Source organism: Eublepharis macularius, chromosome 8 (genome assembly GCF_028583425.1).
Source record: "Eublepharis macularius isolate TG4126 chromosome 8, MPM_Emac_v1.0, whole genome shotgun sequence".
Classification (NCBI taxonomy): domain Eukaryota; kingdom Metazoa; phylum Chordata; class Lepidosauria; order Squamata; family Eublepharidae; genus Eublepharis; species Eublepharis macularius.
The window spans coordinates 56,091,716-56,106,448 of record NC_072797.1 but is presented as its reverse complement, the minus strand read 5'-3'; the positions used below and the strand labels follow the sequence as shown (position 1 = coordinate 56,106,448).

The following is a 14,733-nucleotide window of genomic DNA, read 5'->3' as shown; positions in this document are numbered from 1 at the left end:
TGCTTTGTACTCACCTCTGCTGCTTCTGTTCCTTTTTTATCTCCAGATGCTCCACCTGCATTTTTATCACCATGCTGAAAAAGAAAGGCCAAAGTATTAAAACATACACATGACCCAACCAAGTTATAAGCTGTGAGCCAGAGAACTACACAACTAGTGTTGCATGCTCACCGGAGCTTTGGCCTTTGAGGAAGCCCACATGTCTCCCAGGGCAAAGAGTGCACCTCTCCACCAGGGACTGTTTCAGAATGAGAAAGTCACCCTCTGTATATGATAGCTCAAAGGGTAATTGTGAGCATAAAATGAAGGCTGGGATAACTTTACATGCCATGAGCTGTTTTAGAAAGAGCACGATTAAAAAAGGAACAGCTAGATTTTATTTATGTTGTTTGTAGCCCACCTTTCTTACTGAGACCCAAAGTCCATTACACCATGTAATTCAATATAATCAACAGCTGGGACATTCAAAATTGTGCATAAATTTGAAGCAATGTTGAAACAATATATGAGCAATTTGACAGGACATCATAAACAACAGTAACAACCTTAATCAAAGCACATCTTTGAACCATTTCATTACAGTTCAGCCCCTATTAGCTGTGTATGAATGCCCTCCTGAATAATTTGTTTTTGCAGTTTGCAGAAAGTCAGAAGAGTGGAAGCTTTCCTGAACTCTTCAGGCAGGCCATTCCATAAGGTGAGGCTACCACAGAGAATGCATGTGTATGGGCAGCTGTTGATTTGGCCCATTTGCAGGGTGGTACCTGCAGAAGGCCTTGGTCAGATGAGAGAAGCTGCCATGGCAGAGCACAGGACCAAGACCATGAGGTGCTATGTATGTGGTAGCCAAAACAATGAGTTGAGCACAGTAACTGATAGGTAGCCAATGGAATTACTGTAGAATGGGACTAATATGCATGCTTTACCTAGCTTCTGATAATAATTGAACTAGGGTTGCCAGGTCCAGGTTGGGAAATTCCTGGAGATTTGGGGGGGTGGAGCCTAAAGAAGGCGGGGTTTGGGGAGGGGAGGAACCTCAGTGGGGTATAATACCATAGAGTTCAACCTTCAGAGCAGCCATTTTCTCCAGGGGAATTGGTCTCTGTTGCCTGGAGATCAGCTGTAATTCTGGGAGATCTCCAGCTACCACCTGGAGGTTGACAACCCTAAATTGAACTGAGGCATTCTGCACCAACTGAAGCTTCTGAATTGATTTTTAAGAGAGAGACCTATGAAATCAATTATCAATGTAAATGAATTACTTCCTTACAAGCAAGAATTGTGCTTATAAATAATTCGTATTACTGGACACTGTTGGGATGAGAGCTAGGTCTGCCTCTGGACAACACACACTGAATTTCTCCTTACCCAGGAAGGTTGCCTTTTGCAATCCTTTTATTTCCTCATAAAGCTCGATGGGAACCATGATAATCAAGCCTGCTATCTCTTAGAGACCCTCATCTACACAGTCTTCTCTTAAATTCTGCTAGACTTTCTAGAATTTGACAGAAAGATTACCCATTCCCTACATTCTGTACCACATAAATATAGATCTTCTCACAAACATTTAATGCAAACACTGAGATACTTATTTATCCAGGATTCAGTTGTGTTAAGATTTAGGCAGGGTTGTTAGACATCACATGGATATTCACCACATGCATTCAGAAATCTCACATTATCTTATATTAAACAAAGTATTGCTATAATTTGCAAGGTAAATGTCAACACTATGAGAACAAACACAATCCCACTAGTCAACCACAATAAATTTCACTACATCAGTCCAACAGATTGTAAAATATACACCCTACAGTTACACAGATAACCTACATAATAAAAAAAGTTGCATGTTGTTTGCCTATGCTGTGTTATGATGCTGAGGAGGTAGTAAGTTCCCAAAAATTTCTAATACAGGCCTTTATATTGTGCCTCTTTAATATATGTAATGTAGAAATGCCCGAAGTCTCTATTATTTAGCACCACAGGAAACATTCCAAAGCCTCCCATTATCTTTTTATAAACCCAAACCAGCATATTGTGTTGTTCCAGCAATTGGATAATATTAACATTGCAACCTTTAATACATTCACTCAGATTTGAGGTCAGCAAAGGACAGACAGCAGAATACGGCAAACCCACCAAGGTGGCAGACTTCCTTCATCTCAAAATAGAAACACACACAGGAGACAGAAACAAACAGCAAGACAGTGACTTTGACAGTACTGTAAAATAATGGGTTGCCCATATAACTACACACCAACATTTTTCATAAGACATGTTTAACCTGCTAAACTGGTATCAAATACTGTAAATAAAAAAGAAATTGAGTCTGTACAAGAATAAATGACATAAATAAAATGACATAAAATAAATGACATAAATAAAAATAAATAATCTCCTCATGCTCATTGCAAATAATGGCAGCCAGGGGTGGGGGTGGGGGTGGGGGTTGTCTGTCCTTTTGACATTACTCAGATTCTCTCAATAATTAACAAACGTACCCTTAGACACAAAGGCCACAGCACTAGTTGCCCTACTGAGGAAACTCATGTGTTCTCCAGAGCAAATAGTACCCTGCAGGAATTGTTTCAGGTTAAGAAAATAGCATGGGGGGAGGCAAAATCCCCTTTTCACAGTGGTTGGGATCCAAATCAGGTACCAACTTCGTGAGAATTGAGAGGGGGACCTGCAACTCAAGTCTAACTGAAAGACCCAGACACAACTTGCAACTTGCCACCCACTGTTGATACAGTAAGGGAACTGGAGACCCCTTGGCCGTCTTCTGGGTCTGTATTAGATCATTTCAGACTGCTCTCCTGGGAAGAAGTTGACAGGATCCTGCAGGGGATGAGGCCAATCACCTGTCCTCTGGACCCCTGCCCATCCTGGCTGGTGAAGGCCAGCTCGGAGGGGCTACCGGACCATTTGGAGGACATTGTTAACATCTCCCTGAGCTCTGGGGTTTTTCCAGGAGCGTTAAAGGAGGCAGTGGTGCGGCTCCTCCTTAAAAAAACATCTTTGGACCCCACTGACCCGTCCAGTTACCGCCCAGTGTCGAACGTTCCGTTCCTGGGCAAGGTGATTGAGCGGGCAGTGGCGGTACAACTGCAGGAATTCCTGAATGATGCTGTAGTCCAGGATCCATTCCAGTCTGGCTTCCGTCCTGGTCATGGGACGGAGACGGCCTTGGTTGCCCTCAGAGATGACCTTCACAGGCATCTGGATTGAGGCGAGTCGGCGCTGCTTGTGTTACTCGATCTCACAGCAGCGTTTGACACAGTCAACTATGATTTGTTGGCCAGCCGCCTCGCCGATGTAGGGATTAGGGGGATAGCCTTACAGTGGCTGGTCTCCTTTCTCCAGGGTCGGGGACAGAGGGTGGCACTCGGGGGAGATCTATCACCCTTTGGTGTGTGGGGTTCCGCAAGGGGCGATACTCTCCCCAATGTTATTTAACATCTACATGTGCCCCCTCACCCAGTTGGTGCAGAGGTTTGAGCTGGGCTGTCATCAATACGTGGATGACACCCAGCTTTTTCTGTTGATGGATGGCCGGCCAAACACAGCCCCAGACGATCTGGCCTCTGGAGGCTGTGATGGCATGGTTGAAACAGAGCAGGCTGAAACTGAACCCAGGGAAGACGGAGGTCCTGCAGCTGGGACGGGGGCTGCCAGATGTTGGGATCCAGCTCCCTGCCCTGGATGGGACACCACTGGCAACTTTGCCAGTGGTGAAGAGTCTAGGCGTGCTCCTGGATGCCTCCCTGTCGATGGAGGCCCAGGGCATGGTGGTTGCCAAGTCTGCAATCAATCAATCAGATTTATTTACAGTTAATAACCAGTACAGACTTGTAAAAAACATAAGTATCATACACAAAATACACCACTTTGTAAAAATAATTATATAAATATATAATTATATAAAAACTTGGCAATATAAATACAAAAGTGTGGGCTTTAGCCAAGTTTGCATTTTTCCATCTGTCAGATTAGGCAACTTGCCCCCTACCTGACGCCCCAGGACCTGGCTACAGTGACCCATGCAAGGTCACCTCCAGGCTAGATTACTGTTACTACGCTGGGCTACCCCTGGGCCTGATTCGGAAACTACAACTGGTCCAGAATGCGGCAGAGCGGGTCCTGACTGGTATATCCTACCAGTCACATATCACACCTGTCCTGCGCCAGCTGCACTGGCTTCCAGTTGAATTCCGAATCAGGTTCAAGGTATTGGTTCTTACTTTTAAAGCCCTGAGCGGGTTAGGATCGGCATATCTTCGGGGCCGCTTCTCCCTGTATGTTCCCCAGAGACCGCTTTGATCAGCGGATAAATGTTTACTGGTGGTCCCTAGCCCTAAGGAAGCCCGCCTCGCTTCAATCAGGGCCAGGGCCTTTTCAGTCCTGGCCCCAGCCTGGTGGAACGCTCTGTCAATGGAGACCCAGGCCCAGCGGGACATATTATCGTTCCGCCGGGCCTGTAAGACAGAGCTGTTCTGCCAGGCATTAGGTGGTTGAAGGGGGCGGTGCCATGTCGGCCTCCCACCTTTGGGGTGGGGGGGTTCTCCCCACCATTGCACTTGGTTAATTTATTTCATTATTGTTTTGTATGTTGATTTTAGTTGTTTTCTTGTTTTTATTTATTTTAACTTGTTCACCACCCAGAGCCCCTGAGGATGGGTGGTATATAAATTGAAATATAAATAAAATAAATAAAATAAAATAGGCCATAATGTATAAATCAGCCCCTGGTAGCTAGAACAGGCCAGTCAGAAATTCCTTCAAAATCACAGCCTGAAAGATATCACTAAGACTGTCTCCAACAACCTCCTCCCAGCCTTTAGACTTCCCCTTCTTCCTGACAAGTTTTGCTGGTTTCACCTGAGCATAAGAAGTTTACCCATTTCTGGCACATGTTGCATACCTCCTGCTCTTCACTGTTCCTTCCCTTAGATTTACCTTTCAGATTACTGGATGCCCTGACATCTAAGACCCTTGCCTGAAGATCAGAATCTGTCTGGACTCCCCTCAGATAGGTAGCTGTAAACTCAGCTTCACCCTCTTGTTCTACTTCTTTCAGTTTCTTACCCTTCTTGAGAGAGAGATATTGCACAGTATGTCTGGGTGTTTGGAACATTTTCATCTTAACAATATTTCAATATTTAGTTTAAAAACATTAAGAAAATTGTATTTTAAACAAATATATCAACTAATACCTAATATGGTATTGCTGCTGTATTGGCCTCTTACACATGGTGAAATTTACATCGGGCTTTCTGCATATTCAACTCATGAGGATCGGATCCGCTTTAATCATCAGTTCTGACCCCATATTGCTTTGCTTCTTTAACAGAGGTAGTCAAACCCAAGTGGTGTCTGTTTTTTATTCCCACACTAAAAAAATGCCCCGTTAAGCAGATCTCTCTGGGAACCAAGATCAAGATAATCCAAACTATGGTATTCCCCATTACTATGTATGGATGTGAAAGTTGGACAATGAAGAAAGCTGACAGGAAGAAAATTGATTCATTTGAAATGTGGTGCTAGAGGAGAGTTTTGTGGATACCATGGACAGCCAAAAAGACAAATAAGTGGGTACTAGATCAAATCAAGCCTGAATCCTCCCCTAGAAGCTAAAATGACAAAACTAAGGCTATCGTACTTTGGTCACATCATGAGAAGACAAGATTCTCTGGAAAAGTCAATAATGCTAGGAAAAGTGGAAGGCAGTAGGAAAAGAGGAAGACCTAAAACGAGATGGCTTGACTCAATAAAAGAAGCCACGTCCTCCAGTTTGCAGGATCTGAGCAAGTCTGTTAATGACAGAACGTTTTGGAGGTCTTTCATTCATAGGGTCACCATAGGTAGGAGGCGACTTGACGGCACATAATACACAATACCTGTCAAGGAGAATTGTATTTTCTGATTTCACCATACTCAACACTGCAGAACTTTTTTCAAACCTGCAGAAGGAGCCAAGTCACACTGCCAAAGATCCTTCAATGGCCTTGCTAGTGAAGTGACAGCAACTAGAACACATCCAAATATGCCTATTACAAAGGCAACAGTGGGAATTGCGTACAGCCTTCAAGAGAACATACATTTCAATTTTCATCAGCACTTGCAATAATGCTCAATAAAGCATAGTAAAATGCCATAAAAGTATGTTCTTTAGAAGCCACACCTGTCAGTTCCAACTCATTGATCTTCACAGCACGCTGTGTAAACTAGGAAGTATAAGCTTTAATTTTTTTAAAAAGTATGTATATTGAACAAATAAAGACAGGTGCACACACCAGCACCAGAGGCAGCTACTCCACTTTATACTAACCCACAGTAAAGTTACAATTTCAAGAAAAGTTGGAATTCTCTGTATCCAGAGCACATTCTGTGCTCTTCTACAGGAAGGCACTAATTTCTGTTCGATCTGGATCAGATTCTTTAAGTCAGCTCCAGTAGATGAATGCTCTAAAACAATATATTATCTCTCTGTAAAAAAAAAGAAGTTGATTTCAAGACTCCTATTCACAGGCAGATGAACTTAGCAAGTACAGCCTGCTGATTTGTATTTCTCCAAGTGGACAAACATTTAAAGTAGAAGCCCATAGTGTCACTTCCCTGAAAAAATCTTAAATGGAAGCAAGAAATAACCAATTAATTCAGATGCCTGTCTAAACAGTTTAAAGCTAATAACAGTTTTCAAGTTCAATTCCTTTTATGAGCCAAAACTCTCTGGGTGGTTTTCATAATCAACTTTCCCACAAGCACAATTTTGATAATATAATTCACAGCTGCTTCTTAATATAATTCAGGTTTCCATCTGAATTCCCAATGCTAATTGAGTACATTAAGCACCTTTCATCTGCATTTGTCAAATAAATCCATTTCCTTAAACAAGACAGTGACTGAAATAGAAACAAATATTAATAGGAACCAGGGCTTTTTTTCAGCAGGAACGCAGTGGAACAGAGTTCTGGAACCTCTTGAAAATGGTCACATGGCTGGTGGCCCCGCCCCCTGATCTCCAGGCAGAGGGGAGTTTAGATCTCCCTGTCTGGAGATCAGGGGGCGGGGCCACCAGCCATTTGACCATTTTCTCCGAGGGCAACCCACTGAGTTCCACCACCTCTTTTCCCAGAAAAAAATCCCTGATAGGAACATATATCCTAACCAATTAGGGAAGAAAGACACCCTGTAGAAATTCATGGTCATGTATTTCCAAATCAGCCAACCTTTTATAAATACAATGAACAAAGAGGAAAGTCCCTGTGAAAAAGAATAAGTAGACACATCTGATCACAATATTCAGAAATCAGTGGAGGAGCATTGATCTGTTCTGTTGCTAATCTAATGCCAACAGTCTCCTGCAAAAGAAGTTCAAAGGAAAACTCCAGGGTAAAATGACCAAACTGGAATTCATTAGGAGGTTTAACGCTACCACTCACCCTGACTTAAACAGACTTGGGATTTATGAGTCATTTCGGTACAGGTGTCAACAATCTTAACTACTATACTCCACACCCATTAGAGGTGTTAACTAGTTTAGAACTATTGAATGGACTCTCTACTTTTCTCGATTAAATTTTAATTTTACATCATTTACATTTCAGGGCTTTTGACAGTGCTGTTCCCCACCCCCCAACTCTCCTATAAGAAAGTGTCTGAGCTCATTGCATCTGAATATGTAGGCTTTAGTCCACAAAAGCTTTTATCGGAATAAATTTTTGTTAGGCTTTAAGGCAGCATGAGACTCCTGTTCATCTTTGCTACAGTAGACTAACTGGCTATTCTGCTGGAATTAAAAAGTTAAATTACCAAATGCATTTTTGTCATGAAAAAGGCTATGTTTCAAAAATTAACCCACCATATTTTGTTTTGGGAAATGATAGCCCCAATCCAGAAAAAATCAAACATGCACACATTTGTTGCTATAAATCATCCCCTTCCCACTCTGTTAATTAGGCTGTTGCTTTGATACCCCAATCCATTTCCAGATGTGCGCAACTATTTACAAGAAACACCTTGAGGCCTCATGCATCTGTCTCATAAGACAGAGATAACTATGCCAATAAGGCCCAGACAAGCTAGGCACTTTCATGAACTATGCACAGAAGTGCACTTTCACATGCAAACCTTCCTTGCTGGATCAAGTTCAATGTGGGGGGGGGGGGAGTTGCTTGTCTCTCTGTACCATTTTACCAACATTTCCTAAAGTTTGTGAAATCAGACAAATAGCATGGATGGTTTCTTTTAAAAGATGTAATTGTAGGTTAATGCACAGTGATCTTGCGTGACAGGCACTGCCCAACTTCATAGAATGTTATGGTTTATTTTAGGAAAGTTCCACTATGCTAGAAATATTTTAAAATAATATTTCTGATACCAATCTATTTATTTTAAAATAGTTTTATGTTCTCAAAAAGAGAAATCTACCATCAATTGGTAAAGGAACTTAAAGTAATAAGATTTTTTTTAAACTATGAAACCTGACAAAACCACAAATTAGTAGTAGCTTTGCCACTAAATTCAACCAGATGCCAATTCTATGTTCTAGCTGCACTTTAAGGAGCCATTTGAAAGTTTTCTCATCAACCTATAAGCATGAAAAGCTCCTGAAACAAGAAAATCCTTACACATTTAAGCACCTGTGCCATCATCATAAACTATTAAGTTGCCTTCACAAGTTTTAAAGATGACAAAGAATTATATTTAGGCTGTTTAAAAACTGCCTTGGTTTAACACACACATTCCAGGACAAAAAGTATTTACCGAATCAGCTGCTATCTACAGGAATTGAAAGCTGGAGTACAACTTTTTCTCTGCTTTTTGAGGTTCACTTTCTTTTCTCCTGTCTCAAATTCTTCATAGTTGAGTAGTCCATAGGAAGCCTGCTAGATATCACATACCAGAACAGGGTGAAGTTTCCTGTTCGATGGGGAAGTGCATGTCTGGCATAATCTAGGCTAAGGTGTTGCTCTAATGCATTTGGCTCTACTCTTTCCACTGAGCCTTTTCTAGAGGATTGTCTAGCAAGATCTACAAAACCCAAAAGCTGCGATAATAGCGAAACCCGTGAGTATTTACCGTAGCGTACCACCAGCTTGCAAAAGCCATACTGAGACCGAACTGCTCCCACTCCAACAGCCTCAGTGCCTTCCAGACTCTGTTAGGCACGGCACGCACAGACCAAGCCTGCAAATTTCTTCCCTGTGGCAGGGAGAGGCAGATTGGGAGAAAAGAGGGGGAATCGGCGAGAGGCGTGCCGGCAGCCGCCCGCTTCTGCTGCCCCGCCCCGCAGCCAGCAGCAGATAAAAGGCAGAGGAGGATTTGTTGGTTTTGTGCCTCTTGCGGCCGCACCTTTGCGATCGGCTATTAACCCGCAGCGAGACTGGAAGGGGGGGGGGCTGTTGGCCCAAAGTAAGCGGACTCTTTCGCTTTAAGGGTGCAGACAAGAATAATCCCTGGAATGGGGCCTCCTTAGACTAGTCAGGGCTTCCGAAGTGGAGTTTTATTTCCCTGGGTCCCCCTGCCACGCCACTTATAGCTCAATCCTAGACCCAGAGGAGTTTAGCCGTGTTAGTCTCTGGTAGCAAAATAGTAAAGAGTCCAGTAGCACCTTTAAGACTAACCATCTCTATTGTAGCATAAGCTTTCGAGAGCCACAGCTAACTATCTGACGAAGAGAGCTGTGGTTCTCGAAAGCTTATGCTACAATAACGTTGGTTAGTCCTAAAGGTGCTACTAGACTCAATACAATCCTAAACAGAGTTACTCCGGTCCAATCGAGGTCCACTGAAATCAATAGGTGTAGACTGGAGTAACTGTTTAGTTTTGCACTGTTTAGCACTGCGTCCTCGCCTCGCTCCCTAATCTCTAGAAGGCTGCTTCGGTTTCTGACCACGCCCCCTAAACTCTTGAAAGGAGTACACGGGCTCCAGCGCGAGTCATTCCTTCACCGGCAAGTAGCGTCGCATTCCTCAAATGCGGGATGTCTGGGAACTATGCGGGACTGAGCCAAATTACTCACCACGTGCCCCTCCCCCAAAGGCTCGGTGATGAGTGAGATATTTGTGAAAAGAAAGGGGACCTGGTAGAAGAGGGGCTGGTTAGGGGGATCCACTCTCAGAGCAGTAGGCGCCTTTTACTTACTTTTGCACCAAGTGTAGCATTTTGCACAGGGATGAACTGCAATTTGTCAGAGAAATTAAAGAAACGCACGATCGGGATAGGAAGGACAAAATAGGCCCCTGCGTCTGCTGTTAGAGAATCAACCCTGCTCTTATCTCCAGAGCAGTATCTTGGCCCCAAAGAATGTTAGATCAGCAAGTCAAAATGCCCATATATATATTTGGGGAAGGGGGGGGGAGTGCCAAGACTGAACTGTGGTGTTACAAACAGCTTCAGGGGCCATCAATTAAAGCCTCCGCTCAAATGGAGCCTTGACATTTTTAGGCAGTCTTCATTGCATTCATTGTACATACTAACACAGTTTTCTCTATTGTAGCAAAACAATGTTACATACACTGTTGTTCTTTAATCTTCCTGCTTTATTTTACATATCATACAGTTCTTACTGCATTGTTTGTTGCATTATACTCTTCTTATTGAACTATCTTTAATTGTGTGAGCTGGCTTCAGCAAGAAAAGAGGACTATAAATGAAGTAAATAAACATCAGTTCCCTTACGTAGCAAGCTACGAGTTGTAATATGTTTTCTGACAGTCACATCGCTGCAGCATAGCCTTTAGTTTTATGTATGGTGTCTTTTAACACCAACTTTTAAGTATGGTGTCTTCCACATAGGTTATCTACCCCAGGGTCTAATGTTGTTGGGAAATTGGGTTTTTTTCCTGCTTTCTATTAGCATACATTCTTACACCTCTGGGTGGTTCCCTGGTTTTTCTCTGATTTTTCTCAAACCTGATTTGCTCCAAAGTTTAGGGAAAGATTGCAGGAAAAATCTGGATAGCTGCTATGTGGTCAGGAAAATGTTGTTTTTCCTCCCCCCCACCCCACAACCATTTCCCCTGACCCTGTTCTTGTGGCAGCCATTTACTACCCCTGCCACCGGAAGGGGCCTCTTATTTTTTTAAAAAATTATAGGAACTAGAATATATCGCTATCACTTTGTAACAATAGGTGTACCCATTTCTCTGAATTCCCAGCTTTCATTTAAAAGGCATATAAGAATAAAAGCATATCCCCACAAGGAAAGGAGCTAGAGACTTGCCTTTTAAGAAAAAAAAAGTTGGGAATTCAGACAAAGTGCTACACTACTTGGTACAATGGCAAATTGATATGATATTCTAGTGCCATTTTTAAAAAATGCAGAAGCCCTGGGAGGCCAAGGGAGGGAGGTGGCCACTTCTAGCGGGCTGAGGCAGGAAAGCTGCAGGAAAACCTGCCATGTAGAAGACCTGTTGCTACTGCCCTTTAACTGCAGCCACACCAGCAACAGGGAAACCACCAAAACCTTTTCCCTGTGTGGAAGACACCTACATGTGATTCTTCCCCCCCTCTCTCTCTCTCCCTCCCCCATTATCTATTTTAGATTGTAAGCATCTTGTAGGTAAGGAACGATCAAAGTTTTGCTTATTAAATTCTACAAGAGTCTTATGACGGATGGCTTTGTATACAATATTATTGGTAATAATCATGAAGGGCGGAGGATCCAGATCCTAGCCCTTCTCTCCACACTGATATGACTAGTCCATTGCCACATCTAAGGCTGCATTCACACAATGAGGGTTTTCCATTTCACTCTCACGGCTGCCCTGAACGCAAAGGCATCCGCACTGGCAGCAGAACATCCACACAGGAGGTTTTTTGCACACTTCTCTCCAGCCTCTTACAGTTCCCCTGCTGTGCTGTCAGATGATTTTGGAGGCCTTTAAAAATGATAATTGTTAGGTTGCCATAGTGCTGTAATGTTATAAGGATCTACTGGCAGGATCTACTCATTCCTCTGAATTCCCAGTTTTTATTCTTGTAGCAATTACTGATCATTTTTAAATCACATGAAAAGGTCCTCAAGTGGTGATAGAGGGAGTGGCAATCTTAAAGGGGGGTGGGGGGAGAAAGGAAAAGGTCACAGATGCACAATTTCAGAAATGCACATCTTCCCATCCAGATAGCATGAAAAAGCACTTTAATGTTTCAAAAAACATATCAAGCCAGTTTGGTTGAAGGGGCAAGCCAGAAAGTGGACAGTTGGGGAGGATGCCATATGGATGCTCCAAAAGACACATGCACATACAATTTGGATGCCAAACTGGAGAGAAACGTCCATACGGGAGCAGACTAACAGTGAAATTACTAGCTCCTGGTGACACCTGCTATTAAGGATGATGATGATGGCCTCAAAACCTGGCCACCTACAGATAAGGTAAAGATAAGGTAAGGTAAAGCATGCAGGAAAATATGAGATTGTTTTTGAAGGGGCTTTTCCTTTTATTTATTTCATTTATACCTCACCTTTCTCCCCAATGGGGACCTGAAGAGCCTTACATCACTCTCTTCTCCAGTTCATCCTCACAACAGCCCTTTGAGAGTGTATGACTGTTCCAAGTTCACCCAGCAAGTATCCATGGTGGAGTGGGGATCTGAACCTGGGTCAGCAACATCCTAGTCTGACACTCTAGCAACTATACCACACGGGCTTTGATTAATTTACAGTCTGATGAAGACTAAATATTGAGGGCTGCAGAGTACCAGTCAAAGGGAAAAAGGAAGAGGGGGAAATCAGCCTGTTGGATCCCACGAGAATCTAGAGAACCCTGTAGGAGGAAATATTGCGGGTAGAATGGGATTGATTGCTAAACTGTTCTCCCCTTCACAGTTCCCTTGTTTCTTTACATCTATTTTCCTCTGGCTTTTCTGATTCCATCTTCTACCATGAGTTTCCTTTTTATATACTTACCTAGTACATTTTAAATCCTGTTCTTCCTCCACGAAGTTCAGGGTAGCATACATAATTCTCCCCTTCTCCATTAAATCCTCACAACAACCCTGCAAGGTAGATTAGGCTGAGAGTGTGTCACTCAACCCCCAAACTCTAGCAAGCTTCATGGCAGAGCTGAGGTTTAAACCTAGACTTCACCCATTCTAATCTAACATGTTTCATTTTAATCAAACATGTTTCATGTCTAATCTAACATGTTCTAACATACATCTGACGAAGAGAACTGTGGTTCTCAAAAGCTTATGCTACAGTAAAGTTGGTTAGTCTTAAAGGTGCTACTGGATTCTTTACTAGTTTGCTACTAAGGACTAACACCTCTGGATATATCACTTTAGGACTGTAAGCCTGCAGACTGGGCATCCTTTATTTTTAATTTCTCTGCAGCTCATAGCAATTTTAGGTGCTTTGTAAATAAATAAACAGCGTAATTCTTTCATGCTCTTTCCCCACCACAAAGCAGGAAATGACTTTTCTCCTAGCTGTGCTGTCATCTCTCCTTCACCTTTATATACCATGCAAGGCACCGACTCACATCCCAACCGTGGCTTAAGTTAGGCCAGAGCACATCAGAATGCATTTCTAGGCACCAGAGGAGTTAGTGATCAAAACAGTTGTCTCTGAGCTCACACGGAGTACTTTCTCTTATCATGGAGGAACTTTACCCTAGACAGCCCCCCGTTCATCTGGAAGTAGCAGGGCAATAGAGGTGGACTGTCTGAATTCTTGCCAAGCCGTGGCTTTCATTCCCCTTTCACAAGTCGGGACGGAGCATTGCTTACATAACTGACAGGACCCCCGCCCTCCACAAGCATTCTAGGTGGGGATTCATCCGAGCTCTGTCAGCCCACTCCCCCTGTGACCAAGGCATACGAGCCGCTCCCACCCACCGGGCGGGAAGGGAAGGGGCCACTACTCTCCCCCCCCCCCAATGCCACACTAGCGCCCTTCTCTGTCCCAAACGCTGGAGTTGGAGAACTTAACCTAGCCTTCCCTTGGCCTATAATAGGCGGTGAGACGTCCCACACCGCTCCGCTCTGCCCCCTTCTGGCCGGCGCCCGCACGGGGCGCTGGCAAATTCCTGCGTCCTGACACACGCCTCAGCCGGGCCGTCCTGCAGGGAAAGCCGAGGAAGTCCCGTTTTTCCAGGCAGGCAGGCTGTGTCGCCAGGGGCATCCCGCGTCACCGCTCCTTACCGTTCGGCTCGCCTTGGCGGACTTTTTGCCTTTCGTAGGCTGAGACATGACAGCGAAGGAGGCGCCTCCGCTCGGCCTGAGCGCTGCGCTTCCCCTCCCCAGTGGGGTGTTTACGGGACGCTGCGCGAACTGCAAGGCAGACGCCGGAGGGGGCAGGCTATGAAGCAGCTTTTCCGCGGGCCCCAGTGCCAAAGCCCGGCCGCTGCAGCGCGCTAGTCCCTCCTCTTCCTGCGGCCGCCGCCGCTGTAGTAACAACCCAAACTCCTCGGGTTCACTATTTATTTTGTGAGGAGGGAGGGAGCCCGGCCTCGACAAAAGATGCTTGCTGGCGGTTTTGTTGTTTGCCAGGACATACCATACCATACAGACCTGGGCTATTTATACAGAGCCTCAGCCTGCCCTGCTGGGCGAAGTTCGCTTTTACGATGTTTGATCGGATCCATGTCTTCCTTGCCTGCGATAAGACCCAACGCTGAGGAGAAGCAAAACTGACCCGCAAAGATACCTGCTGCTTGGGCCAATTTGGATTACGCCTCCTTGCAGAAGCAACAAAATACTGGGGGCTGAGCAAGGAAAACA

At 44.1% G+C, this 14,733-nt stretch overlaps 1 protein-coding gene across 5 annotated transcripts in view; it reads right to left on the bottom strand.

Moving 5' to 3' along the window:
• The window catches only part of CAST (calpastatin), an 80,333-nt gene extending 65,952 nt beyond the window's left edge, over nt 1–14,381 (bottom strand). For 2 of the 5 annotated variants that reach the window (XM_054986455.1, XM_054986456.1), the window contains exons 1-2: nt 14,155–14,381; nt 15–74 (exon numbers count right to left, since the gene is read on the bottom strand). In XM_054986455.1, the coding sequence (XP_054842430.1) occupies nt 15–74; nt 14,155–14,202 (108 nt within the window). In that variant the 5' untranslated portion in view covers nt 14,203–14,381. Of the gene's footprint in view, nt 1–14; nt 75–9,084; nt 9,210–14,154 lie in introns of those variants that run through there. The other 3 variants (XM_054986454.1, XM_054986457.1, XM_054986458.1) reach the window with 2 other exon arrangements.
• Between the last annotated feature and the right edge of the window lie 352 nt (nt 14,382–14,733).